The sequence below is a fragment of the Phyllobates terribilis genome, unplaced genomic scaffold, assembly GCF_046119375.1.
Source record: "Phyllobates terribilis strain yellow unplaced genomic scaffold, ASM4611937v1 Scaffold_10__3_contigs__length_209671492, whole genome shotgun sequence".
Classification (NCBI taxonomy): domain Eukaryota; kingdom Metazoa; phylum Chordata; class Amphibia; order Anura; family Dendrobatidae; genus Phyllobates; species Phyllobates terribilis.
The window spans coordinates 163,993,078-164,011,303 of record NW_027362770.1 but is presented as its reverse complement, the minus strand read 5'-3'; the positions used below and the strand labels follow the sequence as shown (position 1 = coordinate 164,011,303).

General features: G+C 46.4%; 1 protein-coding gene across 1 annotated transcript; it reads right to left on the bottom strand.

The window, feature by feature from the left end:
• Nucleotides 1-431: 431 nt before the first annotated feature.
• On the bottom strand, nt 432-14,829 carry NUP50 (nucleoporin 50). The gene is made up of 8 exons (XM_073650058.1): nt 14,627-14,829; nt 10,795-10,874; nt 7,820-7,903; nt 7,565-7,739; nt 5,769-6,386; nt 5,284-5,365; nt 4,785-4,903; nt 432-4,315 (listed from the first exon to the last, which is right to left on the bottom strand). Exons 2-8 carry the CDS (start codon nt 10,861-10,863, stop codon nt 4,113-4,115), a joined length of 1,350 nt encoding a protein of 449 aa, XP_073506159.1. The 5' UTR covers nt 10,864-10,874; nt 14,627-14,829; the 3' UTR covers nt 432-4,112.
• Between the last annotated feature and the right edge of the window lie 3,397 nt (nt 14,830-18,226).

Sequence of the window (18,226 nt, the reverse complement as noted above, 5' to 3'; positions counted from 1 at the left end):
AATTCCTAAAAAAAAAAAAATTTCAGTTTTTTTGTCGTTCTACGTGTGGTAAAATTGATAAGGCAGCGTTATTCTTCGGGTAAGTATGTTTACAGCGATACTACATTTATATCATTTTTTAGGTTTTGGTGGTTTTACACAAAAACTTTTATAGAAAAAAAATTTTTTTGCATCTCTTTATTCTGAGAGCTATAACTTTTTTTTTCCCCGCTGATAAGAGCTGTATGGCGACTTGTTTTTTGCAGGACAAGATGACGTTTTCAGTGGTACCATTTTTATTTACATTTGTCTTTTTGATCGCGTTTTATTCCACTTTTTGTTTGGCAGTTTCATAAAGCAGTTTGTTTTTTTGTGATCACTGAAGGGGGTTAATTAGTGGGACAGTTTTATAGCCCAGTCATTCTGGATGTGGCGATATCAAAACGTGTACCTTTTTTTCATAAAAATATTTATTTACTGGTACAATATTTTGTAATTTTTATTTTAACCTGATCGCTTACAAAGCATAGGGATGCAGGCGCATTGCTAGATTTTATAAACTGTCAGCGCTGCACTGACACACACAGTTGCTAGATCATGCACTGCGCATGATCTAGCAACTTTGCTAGCTCTGGTGACCCGGATGTAGTCATGGCAAAAATTGGGACCCCCACGATGACATTGCTTGGTCTCCGATCCAAGGGTGGAGAGGTGTTTCTTCCCTCTGCATGCTCGATAAAATCTCAGCATTTAGCAGGTTAAAGTGCCGGAACCCAATTGCAAAAATGATTTTTAGCCACAAATAATACATGTTAAAGTGGGCAATTTATTATTTTTTTAAGATCTGACCGTATCAGACAATGAGTATGCGACTTTTCTTCCAAACTAAAGTAGGTTGAAATCTTATTTTGCCATGACTACGAGGTACCAGTTCCCAACATTGGTGTGGGTGATTTAGGGATGCTTTAATCTCCCAAGAAACAAAAAAAAAAAAAAACATCCCCTCTCGTCTTGGTAACATACTGGTGGCCTGATTAATGCCACGGCGCAGACTACAAACCATAGCTAAAAGTTCACCACTAGAGGGAGCTCACTGAACGTTTTTTTTCCCCTAGTTCAATATGCAGTGGGCTCCCTCTAGTGGAGGATGCAGGTAAGTGGTTATCCTTGAACCCCTTAAAGGATTTAGCTACTTTTCATACTTTTGTTTTTTTAATCCTCCTTCTTCCAAGAAGCCATAACTTTACAAGATATGAGAGCCCCAAGATGGCGGCAACAGGGTGCCCCTTTATTAGGTCCCAGTTACAATGGCAACCCACAGTCATGGGTCATAATTTCCTCCATGCTGCAGCCAGTCTGTGTGCTGGGGTAGGGGAGACTCAATAGCAGCTGGTTTATACGCACCAGCTCAGAGTCAACTGTCTGCAAAACCACACCCCAACATATCACAAATGTGCTCGATGGAGACAAGTCCAGAAACTCTGCAGCCCATTGGTCGGTCATGACAAAAGGAGCTGCCCGCAGTGGATCTTGATGATTTGCCAGAGTGCATCACTCACAATATTACAGCTTCCAAGCTTACCCTCATGCCAAAAAAAAAAAAAGTAAATATCTTCCCCTGGACGTCACCATAATGGCGTTGGAATGATCAGATTTGATTTTTTTTTTTTATTAATCAGATATTTTAGTATATTCCTGTGCAATCTGACAGAAAGAAATAAAACAAGAGGAAGGGGAAACAAAAAAAAAAACACATAGTTAGGTAATTGTACAAAGATGTCCATGATCACAGAAAATAAAAGATGGTATAGGGGGGAATAATACAAATATGTTACACCAGGTCTGAACACACGGGCGGCTACATCGATGATGTGACTAATTTCTTAATACGCAGCGATGGTCGCTGAAGAACTACAAGTTCCAGAAGGTCTACAAAACAGACTAGTCAAGCTTAGATGTAAGGCGTGGAGAAATGTGTAAAAAAAAAAAAAAAAAAAAAAAAGTGGACTCTCTCCAAGGCGTCTTATAGCGTCACCCCTACAGACCCCCCACTATAATGTGAGACCGCTACATGACGCTTGGTAAATATGGCCAAAGAGGACACCGTACGTCAGCACGTTACACAACCATCATGTGTCCAAGGGCAGCAGTTCTGCAATATGTGGCTCCTGGGCATTAAAGAAACTACAACTCTCAACATCTGAGCGGTGGGAGTGTAAAGGCACGGACGACTACGCGAAGACCTATGTAATAGAGAAGGGTAGCTGAATTTAGAGGGTGCTCATAGTATCATTGCTGGACCCTTCACTTGGGTTTACCACCAACAAGCCCTTAGCCATATTTCCTAAAACCATAAACAAATAGGGGGGGAATGGAATAATGAGCCATATAGTTCCAAAAAATTAGGACTGAGTCCTGACAGCACCAGAAACCACTGCACCGGCAGGACCTCAGAAATGCCATTTATTTCACTGCCCCTTACTCGCCATCCCCTCTGGGAACCATCCAATCTCAAACACATTTAATTAGCACAATATTAACACTTACAAAATAGATTTAAGAGGGAACGATCACTAGGTTGGGACCCTCTAACGCACCCCTCATCAGTATTGGGTAGTAATACAGCAGACGAGTCAAGCACTCTCCTCCGGTGGTACCGGGACTATGGGAGTCATCCTACATGTGCTCGCCCACCCGTGGGAGAGAAGGGTCCTACATGTACTCGCCATCACAGGGAGGAGGAAGAAGAAAAAAAAAGCCCCAAACTCATGGAAGGCAACTATTTCCTACCCAATTCTGAATTGACAAGGATGCAATTGGAGAACCAGAACCCCAAAATGATGGAATGGTAACCCCAAGCCTAGCGACAGGTTCCCTTTGTAAAGGGGTCGTCTTGCAACGCTTGAAAGATATTTAGCAGCCCTCATACATATTGAAAAAAAAAAAAAAAACAGGCAAAAAAAATGACAATTTATGTCAGAATTGCCAGTATTTGCTCCTCAGATATGTCCAGTTCAGACTTGTGTATCAGTAAAAAGGGTCTAAAAGATCGGTCAAGTGCTGAAAGTCTGAGGGACAGGTATGAAAACAGATCCTGATCCTCCACCCTCCTCTGGTAGCAAGATTTATTCCTGGTATTGAAAGTGCGGTTTTGGCCTCCTTCGAAAGCTTCCATAAACTCTTGATAAAAAAAAAAAAAAAAAAAAAACACAATAGTCTCACAAGATGCAGCCTACATTCGATAACTCCACAAGTCACGCACGGTCTCCTCGGGGGAAAGTCGCACCAAATCGGCATTAATCGCACCCATTCCCTGGTTTGGCCAAAATATGGATTCCTGGTGACTAGGGGCGGTAAGTAACGGACTCAAAGTGGAAATAATATATTTTTTGCAAGACGATGTTTGTTTCCTTGCTTTGAAAAATGGGGCAAAACTAGTAGAGTTTCCTAGGAGGAAGACCACACAGGCAGTGGATTATTGGGGAATATCTTTCCTGCTATAAGGGGTTATATAGATTGTTATGGCATATCACTAGATACGACATCAATTCATGATTACAGGATTCCTAATGACCCTGACAAGTGCTGGTTTAGCACCGTGTGCCTTTCACAGGGACACCTCCTTTCATCTGAGGTCAGACCCACCCCTCCCCCCATCGATCATTGGGAATACCCCTTTTTAGAACATCGGTCCGGACTCCCTTCACAATGTAAAAATAGACATTTTTTGTGATTTAATACAGATTTCATCCACAATAAGGGAAGTACATGTCAGTCACAACAGCGTTCAGAGCGGGAAGAAAGCGACGCGAGTCCTTGATCTGAGCACAACCTGTCGCATTTCCTCCCAAAGCGGTTGTATGTGAGGACCGACTAAGGCTTCGGCTGTGATAACCAGCCATTCACATTGATTTTTTTTTTTTATTGACACCTTTCCTTAAAGCTTTGTTACCAACCAAATCTTTCCTGCCCCGCCCAAAAAAAAAAAATTCCAATCTTTCTGTATTGAGAAGATCCATGGGTCGTAAGATCAGAAGCTTGAAAAATGGCAACCCTTAAAGTGATAACTGAGCAGCAACTTGGCAAAAAAAAAAAGAAAAATCCCGAGAAGGCGTTTGGGGTGGGGGGGTATATTAAGCCCCCTTTTTCTCCAAAAGAATTTTGTGCAGCTCGTCAGCATCCTCTGTGGCTTTTACTCGAATTAGCATGGTGGCGGGGACGGTCTGGTTCTTCTCGTTGATGGGAGGGTTGGGGACGCAGACGATCATCACGTTGTTCTTTCCCATTCTTGAACATGGCATCGAGGGCTGGACCAAAATGTTCAGCAGGATGTTTCCTGAAATTACAAAAAGGGACATTGGTATTAGGGGACGAGAGGCCGTGCCCTGCAGCCGGGATGCCATCTCACATTGGCATGGAAAGTTTCTAGGGGGGCACAGCTACTGAGAACTAAATCAGCTCTACACTGAAAGGAGGCATTGTCCCATTTATATTAGGATCACTTGTCAGCGCCAATGACCGGTAATAATAATCTCAATTTACATACATTATCATCACTGTCCCCATTGGAGCTCACAATCTAAATTCCCTATCAGTATGTCTTTGGAGTGTGGGAGGAAACCGGAGAACCCGGAGGAAACCCAAGAAACATGGGAAGAACATACAAACTCCTTGCAGATGTTGTACTTGGTGGGATTTGAACCCAGGACCCCAGCGCTGCAAGGCTGCAGTGCTAACCACTGATCCAATGTGCTGCCCTGTTGTGAATAAGCGCTTATACCATATGCGGAGGATCTGCTACTCACCTAGGTTGGTATCGGCACGGATCAGCAGCTGCACCTTTTGATCTCCTAATGTTTTTAGATGAAGGGTGCCGACTCCTTTCTCCTTAAACTCATTATCTTTTTTGTAGAATAGTTTGCACCTGGAAGTAAAAAGGGGATTTAGATTTTATAAATTTTGAGAACTAAATAACGGTACATCTGGTCATCCACTATTTTTTTCTTAATCTTATCCAATGCCTTCAGTAGGAGGCGAAAAGTACAAGTTTTATATATATTTAAAAAGGAGTTTTCCGCTCTTTAGTAAACATTACCAAGGGGATAAAAGTCATGTTCACCCCGAAATCCAGCTGGACTGGAAGTAGTAATGACATCTCAACCACTGGTCACCCGGCCCTGCAGCCACTTAGTAGTCAGGTCGCTCATGGTTGTCACGTCTTTTATCCCATTGGTAAAGTTTAAAGGCCATTTAATTAGGTGCAAATTTTATTGCTTACAAAAGCCAAGAGCGTTTGATACTAACTTTTTGGAATAGAAGGCATCATCTTCTTTTACTTCTTGAATAACTACTTTTGGTGGCTCTTCCATTTCATCACTTCCTTCACCTGAAGTTGTAAAGAAAGGGTGAAGGATACCTTTAACTATGTACTCCGCATCAAAATTAAATGACAACTTTCTTATATTAAAAAGCATCTTCAGGGGCTACTTTGTGTTGCTGGGACCCCCACCGATCCTGAAGAGGAAGAGACGGCGGCACGGACTGTTTCGGATAGGCCATCACTATCAGGACGGAGGGGGACCAAAGCCCAAAACTCCTGCTGGAGTGGTGGGACTTGGACTCCACACCAATCTGACCATGGTGGACAATCAAGGTCACTAAAAACACAATTATTGGCCTCCTGATCCTATAGCTGTGCATTATGTATGGACAATAAATAAATGATAACACCCTATACTCAACTGTGACGTACTCCTCGGACAACCATTTACACACAACTCCACATTTACCTGATTCTTCGTTCTTCTTGGTGGGCGCCGGTAAAACAGAAGGGGCTCCGACGCTGCTCTTGTTTGTATCTTTACCAAAGAGACTGGCAGCCCCGGCCACAAACGAGAATCCAGCCGCAGTCCCGGAGCCAAAGGAAGCAAAGCTACTAGTGTCCGCCTTCTGGCCAAATGAGAAAAGCGAAGCAGGCGGCTGAGTCTTTTTTTCAAGAGAAGATTGAGCCGGCTGTACAGATTTAGTCTCTTTACAAGTGAAAGTAAAAGTTGGTTTGGGCTCCGCCATAGAGGCAGAGAACGATGGAAAGGTCGGGGCGCCCTTGGAGTTGTCGCTCTCGGATCCGCTGTCAGAGCTGGCTCCGTATTTCTGCTCGATGGTGGCTATATGTTGTTCGTAGTCTTTAAATATCGGCGACAGGTCGCATAGAGGATTGGCGTCCACGTGCTTCACGATCCAGTCGCGGACAGAGACATTTAGGGACGTTAACTGTTTGTTGTAGTCGCTGGAGCCGACGGACTTGTTTGGACCAGAACCAGAGGTAGATGAAGATTTCTCTCCGTTGGTTTTTGCAGCGCTGGACGCTCCGGGGGAGGAAGATGCGGGACCGTTGGTGAAGAGAGACCCTGCGGAATGACACATAACACGGTGTTAAGAAAAATCAACTTTTTCTCTTTCATTCTCAGATTTTCCAGATACCAAGACAAGAGATGACAGTTAGTGCTCATAAAATTCTATGGAGAAGTCCACGCCCGGCCTCCATCTTCTCCACCCTCAATAGAATTTCAAAAGCACAACACCCGCACTTCATCTGAGTAAAAATGAAGATGAAGTAAGGTTGAAACGCACGTCAAGGTCTGAGGTGGGGGCAGATCATCTTTTCATTGTTGATTTTACTTTAGTGCATTACATTGCACCAGATCTCTGTACATCCAAACTGTAAAATTGCATCGTTATTAACTTTGTGGATATCTATATTTGCCCATATTATCATTCCTTGGTAGTATCCTGCCATCTTACGGCTTCCCTTCCTTATTTTTACTATATTGTGTCTCCCTTTGGGCTCTTTGCTTCCATTGTTTTTACTAACTTTTAAATGTTATTGGGTAGTTGTGCATCAAAGTATTAGTCTGATTAAACTGGAGTAACACTTATGATATTTTTTTTTTAAATTTAGAAGGGTCTGTACCAGGACCCCCGCCCCAACTGGTTAAAAGCAGGTGTATAGTGTAAGTCAGAGGGTTTTCTAGAAATATCCACATTTGCTCCTTGACTGTAAAATATGGCTGCACACGTTGTTTCTTTCTCCACTTATTTGAATGGGTGTTCCCAAAAAATTGCACGGCACGTGCAGCCACCTCTCCATTTCTGACGGAAAGTCACATAAGCCCATTCTGGAGTTAGAAACCATGTGCCAATCATTTATGGCATTCTGTGAATAAGACATGTACCGGACTGAAAGACCCGATAGAGGTGAATTCACACAAGGAAGAACAGAGCAGCTGTTACAGGCAGAGGAGCAGCCCGGCGTCAAAAATATATCTGAACACATGGCACTGGGTGTCCACAGATTACAGCAGATTGCTGGGGGGGGTCCTAGCAGACAGCCAGTTTGTCAGGGATATTGCCCATGGTCACAATTTCTTTATCAGCCATTTATAGAGGTGTCCTAGACAGATGACCACCTATATAAGGCTGAACGCACTGGTAGCTTATTTCCGGAGTGAATTTTGTAGCAGCAAAATACATCATAACAAAAATAAATAACCGAACTCATTGGATCTGTAACAACCCAGAAACTCACCGACAGGCTGCTTGCTTTCCCCTGGAGGCCTTGAGGCGAACATTGATGGTGTGCGGCTCCCGTTGGTCAGACCATCGAATGATTTTGCAGCAGATTCACTTCCAAACACACCAAAACTTGTTCCGGACGGGGCGAATAAACCTTTAAATCCTTTAAAAGCTCCACTGCTCTCAGACTAGTGGGGAAATACAAAAACGCATGTTTAGCTTCATGGAGACGCAGGTGACGAAGTTCCAGACTTATCTCGGTTATTACCTCGCTTCCTAGATTCCTCCTCTTCGCCTTCTTAATTTCTCTGCTCTTCAAAATGTCCTGACTGGCAACAGAAAACCTTCCTGCCTGTAAGACGGAGAGCAAAAACTTCAAGACATTTGTAAAATATTACATCCCTGGCAGAACTATTGGCTCCAAGCTGCCAAACATTTGGGGACAACGGCGCTGAGCAAAGGAAGGGGGGGGGGTTACGCCAAATATATTTATTGCGCATCCTGACGATAAATCATCATTATGACTTTCACTAACCATACAATGTACTGTTAAAATTAAAAAAAAACTCAAGTGCAATAAAGTTATGGGGGCAAGAAAAAAATGTCTGTCTGTGAAATCCTGCGTCGCTCATTGGTCCGGCCGCTGTCTGTCCAAAAAATCCCGCGTCACTCATTGGTCCGGCCGCGGCCAACGAGCGACGCGGGATTTCAGAAAAAAGATGGCGGCCGTTAGCGGCTCATCTGCCGCACGGAGGTCAGCGGCGATGCAACCGGGAGATAAGCGACACTAGCAGCAGAACTACCCCGACCGGCGGCACCGCTGACCTCCATGCGGCCAACGTCAGGAGATCAGCGGCTTGGCCCGCTGATCTCCCGACAAGTGTGGGAGATCAGGGGTATCTCCCACACTTGCGGTAAATTTAAACGCCGCTCTGCTGATTGGTCTCGGCCGCCGCTCATTGCTAGCCGTTCATCTCCCGGCTACTCACACCGAAAGTACCCACACATCAACGCCACTCCCCGTTCTCAGTAACACCGGTCGCTGATTGGCCGCCAAATATAAACACCGCTCTGCAAATTGGTCGCGGTTGCCGGCCGCGACTAATCAGCATTATTGGCGCCAAATTTAAACATCGCTCTGCTGATTGCGCCCGGTCAGCCGCATACATATTCTAGAATACCCGATGCGTTAGAATCGGGCCACCATCTAGTAAATAAATAAATGGTTGCCATTCTGACAGCCCCAAGTTTATTTTTTGGTTGAAGATATTGTTCTTGCTGGATGAGCTATAGTTTTCTTTTGTAACATTCTGGAGTTAATATGACTTACCACATTTTTTTGGATTATAAGACGTACCCCAAATTTAGAGGAGGAAAATAAAGAATTTTTAATGTGAAAATGGAGGTCCGTCTTATAGTTTGACTTTAGAGGGGGGGGGTGGGGGCAGCACGGGGTCACTGCTGCAAGAAGCTGGCGGTGCTGCGGATCCTGGGCTGAGAGAAGGGGGTGAGGCAGGAGTGGAGCCCCCCGCGGCACACTGATCTCCCGGTGGTGGGCTTCAGGAAAGATTGAGATCTCGGCTTGTCATCGAGCAGAGATCCAAATCTATGAGTGCGCCATTTTCCTGAAGCCCACCGCCAGGAAAATGCCATAACTATTTTGTTTGCTTCGGTGTTCACAGGTATGGGATAAATATGACATTTTAGTCATTTAAAAAATTATAAAATCGGTAGGGGTCGGATCTTTGGGACTCTCTGATCTCAGGTTTAGGGCTCTGCAGCCCCATCCTAAATGTATGGGGGGGGGGGGGGGTGTACATGCTCAGCCTACGCTCCTTTCACTGTCTATAGGATTGCTGGAAATAAGAGCGCTGCATTTTGTCCCATGGAAGTGACTGAAGCAGTGGTCAGATATACTGCCGCTCCATTCACACTGGGAACTTAGTTACTCCAGTACTCGGGGTAGGTAGGTGCGGGTGTCAGCGAAGCAGTCAGACTCCCAAATAACAATTTAGCTATGTGCCCACGATGCAGAAATGAAGCAGAAAATTTCTGCATCTCCCTGGCAGAAAAAACGCATTCGGATCGTACATGGCATTTTTCCTGCGAAGTACATGCGGATTCACATGCGTTTCAGCATGCGGATTGACAAGCGCTTTCAAAGCAATTTTAGCATCACTTGGAAAGTGCTCGTCAACTAGGTCACACTATATAAATCCATGCAAACAGCATGGATTTATATAGTGTGACCCGAGAGAATGGTTAAAAATAAAAAAATAAACCTATACTTGCCCTCTGATGGCCCGGCATGAGTTGCGGCGCTCCTTCCTGGCTGCCAGCTGATCGCGGGACACTGCACTGAAAGACCTGCGTCACATGACTGATGTCACCGCAGGTCCTTCAGTGCAGGAGACCGGGGGCCGTCGGAAGGTGAATATAATCTTTATTTTTTGTTTTATTCTTGTTTTTACAGCTTCTATGGTACCTGGGTATGGAGGAGAGTCTTCTCTTCTCCACACTCGGGTACCATCCGCACATTAGAAAGCGCCAATTAAACATGTACAGATGCAGTCTTGCGGAATTGGCGCGTTCTAATGCAAGTCAATGGTGGCGAAAACGCAGCGCTTCCGCAAAATAATTGGTAGTGCTGCGTTTTTTTCCACAATGATAATCCGCAGCGGAAATTTCCGCAGCATGTACACAGCACAAGTCGGATTATCATTGGGGAACATTGCAGCCCTTCTACCAAGCGTTTTTAATGCACTTCCGAAGCTGCAAAAATGCATTAAAAACGCATCGTGGGCACACAGCCTTTGTAAGTGCTACCACCTTCAAGTTTTTGGCCAATATTTTGTAATTTTTCCAAATTACTGCACCAAGCCATGTACGTGCAAATAAATCTGACTCCGCAGTCCCATAAATTGGTCTTCCGCTTTTACCAAACCTCTGCCAGCAGAATAATTTTCCCCTGGTCAAGTACAGAGTCTGCACAGTCTGTTTGGCTGCAGAGTTGATGTCATGTTGACAGCGCTGCAGCCAATCACTGAAATTAGCTAGTTATTGAGATGTTTGGTGAAAGCAGACAATCTCTTTAGTGGTGCACAAGCTCCTTGCTCGGAGATCCTGACAGATCACAAGGCCACATCAACAGAATGATTAAATATTTTTGCTTCTATGAATTGGGGTTTCTAATTTTATGACATGAAGACAGACTAGAGCACGGAGTAAGGAGACAACACTCACATCCTCGGACTCTTCCTCCTGATCCCAGTTCCGGTCCGTCAGCTCCTTGTCGGCCACCCTCTTGGCCATTTTCGCCTACACTGAAAAGAAACGAGGATAAAGTTTAATGTGAAATGTGCAATAATCAGATCAAGGAATCCACCGTCCTGTAGAAAATATGAGCAGATCTCTGGCCGTCCCCACATCTGTCAATGTTATCTCTGGTGTCCTATTCCCCTTACTACAGCAGAACTTGGAAAGTCTGGGGGACACAGGGAACACATGTTTGGATGAATACACCGGCTGTGATCAGTGCTACGAGCACCATTCCTGCACAGAATCCGGTGCTCCATTACAGCATTTTCTTTAATGCAATTATTGCAAATAAACCTGTACAGCCTTTAGGAAATGGTCGTGTTGATTTGCTGCAGATTCGTGATTAAAGGGAACAGCCCAACGGGGGTCACATACACAATGCTGCGCAAGGGATTTAATTAGTTTCACCAACTAGCAAGTATATTAATGGGAAAACCTCAAGCCCTGACCTGTTGGGGTTATGTGAGGATTGGGAAATCCCGTCCTAGATAAATGTCTTCTATACTGCAGGTCTATTATTACAGGCCGGAAATAGTCAAAAATCTGTTGAGGATATTAAGTTAATCAGTGTATTAATAACAGGGCCGTCCAGGTTGTCCGATATTAATCACCCCGTACTATGGCATCAGTCTCAGATGGGTGCTGCCCGGCACTGATCAAAGGTCACCAACAAATCCCTGCCAACGGCAAACATCCTCACGACTATTACACGCCGAGGCCAAGTCTTGCATCATTTCTCCCCCGCAGAGAACAGGAGTCACATTGCATCAGATCTCCATGTGACTGGCATCTGAGTAGCACCTTACTACCGGCCCATACACAAAGTCTGTCCGAACCTGTTGAGACCACCCATCTGCAATTTGTCTCGGGGGCGACCTGACAGCAGGCTCCGGGGACCCCCACTGGTCCCGAGACATTTCCTTGCACAGCAGGATTTTCATCCATGAAAGGGACGTAGCACGACACCAGACCATAAAGTGATGGTAGACAGTAGTGCTTGGACTTCCCCTTTAAGTGTGAGTCTTTAGACCTGTAGGATGTCCGGACATTTCGGCTGTAGGACAGACTGTCTCCCAACTGTGTGAATGTGACCCAAGATCAGATATTCCTGCCCCAAATACTGAGACTGGGTCACAGCCTCGTAACACCGCAGATTGTTTAGGTAAGGACACGTGCCTGGGTTGCAGAACGGACGATCTGCACGCCAGCACATGGATATACCCTGAATTGACAGATTGATTGCTCATGTCTGGATGACTTCTGGCAGGAAACCCATGGGGGTCGGTCCGGTGATCCGGCGTGTGTATAAAGCAGTGATCAGAGCCGAGCGCTGCTGTTTAACTACTTAAAGGGCTTGTCTCAAGTTTGGAAGATATCACCCATCTAAGAAGTGTAGGGGATAGCTACCCAATCGCTGCTGGTCCTGAGAACCAGTGCTCTAGTGAATGGAGCCAGTGGTCGATCACGTGTCATTCATTATTATGGGGGTGCCCAAGACCAGTGTGGAGCGGACACGCGAGTGATCGACCATCAAGTGCCCTGATTCTCGCGATGGGGGAGGGGATGACAACTTTTAAACTTGAAAATACCCCCGTTTAAACGCCTCGGTCAGTCTCCAACAGCGCCATCTAACGGGGGTCCGAGACTGTCTGGCAGCAGTCAGCCCCACCGTGAAGAAATCGGAGGGTACTGATGGGTCGCCATGGCAGTTGTGGACCCCAGATGCCACCATCTTTTGAGTTCAGGTACACATGCAGGTTTCCTAGGACGGCGTCACTTCTATTTCTCTAGTATGCAAAGTTAGAAAGAATAAAAAAAAAAAAAGAATAAAAAAGAAAATTATAAAATAAAATAATGAGGGTTAAAAAAAAATGCGGAAAAAAAAAAAAATTGGTATCGGTGCCTCTGTGAAAGTCCGATCTACCAAAATGGAGAATTTGACCCGTAGGGTAAATATAAAAAAACTAGATGGTGGCCCGATTCGAACGCATCGGGTATTCTAGAATAGGTATGCGGCCGACGGGGCGCAATTAGCTGATTGGCGTTTAAATTTGGCGCCCAAATCGCTGATTGGTCGCGTTCGGCAACCGCGACCAATCAGCAAAGCGGTGTTTAAATTTGGCGGCAATATCGGCGATTGGTCGCGTGTGGCGGCCGCGACCAATCTGCGAACCGTGTTAGTGAGGACTGGAGAGAGTGTTTAAATTTGGCACCAAAATCGCTGATTAGTCGCGACCAATCAGCAAAGAGGTGTTTAAATTTGGCGACAATACTGCTGATTGGTCGCGGTCGCCACCAATCAGCAGAGCAGTGTTTAAATTTGGCGCCAATCTCGCTGATTGGTCGCGGACGCCAGACGCGTCCAATCAGCAGAGCGCTGTTTAAATTTGGCACCAAGCTCGCTGATTGGTCGCGGCTGGCGTCCGCGACCAATTAGCACAGCAGTGTTTAAATGTGGCGCCAAGATCACTGATTGGTCACGTGCAGAGAGCGCGACCAATCAGTGAATCGTATTGGTGAGGACCGGGGAGCGCCGCTGCCTGTGCGGATACTTCCGCTGCGAGAACCCGGGACATGAGCGACTGCTCGCAGCAGAAGTATCCCAACCCGCAGAGCCGCTCCCCGGTCTTCCCTTCACACCCTAGCCGCTGATGTCCCCACAGTATCCGCATGGTGTTACAAAGGTCCGGACATTTGTGTTAAAAATCGCTGATTGGTCGCAGGCGCTGCCCGCGACCAATCACCGATTTGGGCGCCAAATTTAAATATCGGCCGCGACCAATCACCGATCTTGGCTCCAGATTTAAACACCGCTGTGCTGATTGGTCGCAGCCGATATTTAAATGTGGTGCCCAAATCAGTGATTGGTCACGTGCAGCGTCGGCGACCAATCAGCACAGCGGTGTTTAACTTTTGCGCTAAGATCACTGATTGGTCGGGTCCGAAGACCGCGACCAATCATCGAATCGTATTAGTGAGGACCGGGGAGCGGCGCTGCCTGTGTGGCTACTTCCGCTGCGAGAACCCGGGACATGAGCGGGCGCTCGCAGGAGAAGTATCCCACGCCGCTCCCCGGTCCTCTCTTCCGCATGGAGGTCAGCGGCGCGGGCGGTCCATCCGCTGCTACCGGCCGGGAGATGAGCGCCTCGCGCCGCTCATCTCCCGGCTTCATCTCCGTCCCGCAGATGGATCCGGCGGTCAGGTTCCTTCTGCTGTTGCCGGCCGGGAGATGAGCCGCTAACGGCCGCCATCTTTTTTCAGAAATCCCGCGGTGCTGATTGGCCGCTGCCGGACCAATGAGAGATGCGGGATATCCTGGACAGACGGGATAAGACGATATATATATATATAGAAAAAATTAAAAAAAAAAACAGTAAAATAGCCATTTTTGCAGCCGCGCCTCCTCTCTGCCCACATAAAATGCAATAAAAAGTGATCAAAATGTCGCACGGACTCCAAACCGGTATTGATAAAAACTACAAAGCAGGGCGGAAAAGAAGAGACGCCGTACGACCTCACAGGCGGAAAAATAAAAAAGTTATGGCCCTCAGAAGGAGGCGAGGAGGTAAATGGAGGCAGAAAAGTGACAGAGGCTCCAGAGGAAAGGGTTAATGCGAGGTAATAAGCGGTATAATGTACAGCACGGTCATATACAGGGTGCACACGGTCATATACAGGGTGCACGCCGCCATGTGGCAGGATCACCGGCCTCGGACTCCCCCACGGCCTCCTCCATCCCATCAGCCTCCATATTTACCTCCTCAAGACACGAGGGAGAACTGGTCGCTCCACAGCAGCACACGACGACCGCCCAACCGTCCGCGCCGGCCCTGCTTCTCCGCCGTCTTCTCACACGCACATTCCGCCCGGCAACACGAAGAAGGCGGGAAACGTCTTCAGGCGGCCATTTTGTAAGAGCGCCGACAAGTCCTGGCGCCAGTGCGCAGACTCCAACAGTAACTGCCGGAAGGAGGAGGGGGAAAGGGGGCGGGGTTACAGGGCTCCATTCATGAAACCATAAATTTCGACTACGCATGCGGTGCCGGAGTGAGTGACGTCATTGATCAGTGAGCAAGGTGAGGCGCATGCGCGGCTTATTCGCGTTTCAAAACAGTGAAGTGCTAAAGTCATTCTGCTGCTGTGGAACTAAAAGTCCCAGTCGCGAGTTTCTGAAGGGGTTTGCAGCTGCTGGGTTATTTCACGTACTTGGTGGGAGGAGCCAGCATTGATCTTCTACACCCTCCACTAGGTGGAGCTCACTTTCCATTGAACTGTAGAAATCACACCTATGTGGAGCTCCCCCTTGTGGTGACTGCAAGCAGCCAGAATTATGTCATTTATCAATTCAATAAAAACTACCTTGAGTTATTATACAATTAACCCCTTCACTTTCAGGCAGTTTTTCATTTTTGCGTTTTAGTTTTTCTTTTCTTCCTTTCTTCCAAGATCCATAACTTTTAAAAGTGTAGTGAGTGAAAAACTCAAATTCCATTGGTTTTTTTTCTATTTTTTTTTCTCACCAACTCTGTGGGTCGGTACATTTACGGCAATATCAAATGTTTATGTTGTTTTATTACTTTTTGCACAGTAAAAAAACATTTACTTTTTTTTTTGTTTTTCTTCATGAAGAAAAATAAATAAATAATTAATTAATTAATTTTGTTTACACCTCCGTATCCTTAGAGACATAACTTTTAATATTTTCAGAGACGGAGCCATGCAATGGCATTACTAGAGTTCAATGGGCCCTGGTGCCAAATTTGGACCTGGGCCTCCACCTGCATGTTCGTCAGATGTATGGACCTTTGTAGCGTTCTAGATCCTTTGAAGACCTGTGTGTTCACCCCACCCCCCCCAATCTTGGCCCTTTCCTGAGTAATGTCCCCCATCCTGCGCCCCTTCCTGGCATAATGTCCCACATCTTGGGCCTCTTCCTGGTATAATGTCCTCCCTCCTGGCCCCTTCCAGGTATAATGTCCCTCATCCTGGGCCTCTTCTTGGTATAATGTCCTCCATTCTGTCCCCTTCCTGGTATAATGTCCTCCATTCTGGGCCTCTTCTTGGTATAATGTACTCCATCCTGGACCCTTCCAGTAATAATGTCCCAATCCTGGTCCCTTCCCGGTACAATGTCTCCCATCGTGGGCCCCTTCCTGGTGTAATGTTCGCTATCCTGTCCCTTTCCAGGTATAATGTCCCTCATCCTGGGCCTCTTCCTGTAATAATGTCCCCCATCCTGGGCCCCTTCCTGTAATAATATCCCCCATCCTGGGCCCCTTCCTTAAATAATGTTTATGGGCCTCCACCTGCATGTTCGTCAGATGCATGGACCTTTGTAGCGTTCTAGATCCTTTGAAGACCTGTGTGTTCACAAACCCCCATCTTAGCCCTTTCCTGAGTAATGTCCCCCATCCTGGGCCCCTTCCTGTAATAGTGTCCCACATCTTGGGCCTCTTCCTGGTATAATGTCCTCCCTACCTGTCCCCCATTCTGGGCGGCAGAGACGTCTGAGTCTATAAAGACTGTACATACAGATTTAGAATAAATAAAGGGAGCATAAAGTATCCCTGTCCTTTCACATAAAAGCTGTAGAAAAGCCAGGCCTACTGCTTTCCTCTATCATAATCTATTCTGCCATCACTATAGGTGTTGGAACTTCCTTTCCCTTCTCTTTTCAGTATGCATTGCTCTTATTATTGCCAAATGACTTGCCTGCCCTGAACAGAAAACTTGTCTGTTAGCAGATTGATAGACAAGGCAGCAGGGGCAGAAAGACAAAGACACTATCCACTTCCTGCAGAGAGACAAAAACATGCCCCCACTTTCTATAGAGATCCAAAGACCCGCCCCCACGTCCTGTAGAGAGACAAAGACCTGCCCCCACTCACTCTAGACAAAGACCCTTCCCCACTTCTTATAGACAATGACCTTCCACCACTTCCTGTAGAGAGACAATGACCTTCCACCACTTCCTGTAGAGAGACAATGACCTTCCACCACTTCCTGTAGAGAGACAAAGACCCACCCCCATTTCCTGTAGAGAGAGGAAACCCTACCACACTTCCTGCAGAGAGACAAAAATAAGCCCCCACTTCCTGTAGAGAAACAAAAACAAGCTCGCACTTCCTGTAGAGAGACAAAGTCCCACTCCCATTTCCTATTTGTCTCTATTCAACAACTGAGCCAAAAAGGCATAAAGAAGATGTTCACTGCTTTATATTATCCCCGAATATATCCCCTCGGGGCCTATAAGTCTTTTTGCAAATACCTTGAGTTGCATTTATTGCCTGTGAGCGGCGCTATCCTTGGCTGCTCACAGGCATCACGTGACCCCCCCCCACTGATGTCACATCAAGTGAGGTGTGACATCAGTGATGCGGTCCCCGCGGTGGCAGCTGGGTTGTGGGCGGGGGATAACCCCGCCCACAACCCAGCATCCACTGTGGAACGCAGAAGACAGAGACCCCCGGCTGCATCCGGAATCATGACGTGACATCAGCTGATGTCAGAGCCGGCTGCAGCCGGGGGTCACGTGACGCCTGTGAGCGGCCACTGATAGTGCCAATCACAGGCAGTAACTGTATCACAAGGTATTTGCAAAAAGTGTTATGGGTCCCTGGGGAATACATTGGGGGGATAATATAAAGTAGTGAACAACCCTTTTAAAAGGTTATTCCCAAATTTTTCGCAAGATAGGTCTGACTGCTGGCACCCCTCAAGATCTTATCTTGAAATATGTCTATAGAGTGGGGTACCTCACAGTCTGTCTTTAGAGCAGGGCCGGCTCCAGGTTTTTGTGGGCCCAGGGCGAAAGAGTCTCAGTGGCCCCTTTAACACATACCACGATTCATGATGCACAGATACCGCAGAGAAATATATATATAGTACAATGCAAAGATTTCACTTCTTACATTACATGAGTGATATCTATTGTAAATTCTACAATAGTTCAGAAACTGGCAAATCCTCGCAGCGCACAGTGCAGACCGGACAGTATAGTCCTCCATACAGTATAATGGGCCCCACATAGTCCTCCATACAGTATTATGGGCCCCATATAATGCTCCATACAGAATAATGGACCCCATATGTAACATCCATGGTGGCGTGCTTGCATGGTGCACCATCTCCCACCATGCAAGACCGCAATCTTACCTGTCATTCCATGCTGCATTCTTTGCTCCAGTACTTGCTGTGTCCATGTCTCTTGTTTGATTGCTTAGGGCGTCGGCGCGGCTTTCTGCTTGTTTCTTATAGCTACTGTGTGCACAGTCCTAATGCGTCCCCAGCCTATTGCTGTGAGTCACTGGATACTTAAACCCCCTCCACCCAGTAGGAGGTGCCTGAGCAACACTTT

Coding starts and splice junctions, on each gene's coding strand:
- NUP50 (XM_073650058.1), bottom strand. CDS start 10,863: ATGGCCAAGAGGGTGGCCGACAAGGAGCTGACGGACCGGAACTGGGAT. Junction 7,904..10,794: donor AGGAGGAAGAGTCCGAGGAT/GTGAGTGTTGTC, acceptor TCCGTCTTACAG/GCAGGAAGGTTTTCTGTTGC. Junction 6,387..7,564: donor GGAAAGCAAGCAGCCTGTCG/GTGAGTTTCTGG, acceptor GTCATTCCGCAG/GGTCTCTCTTCACCAACGGT.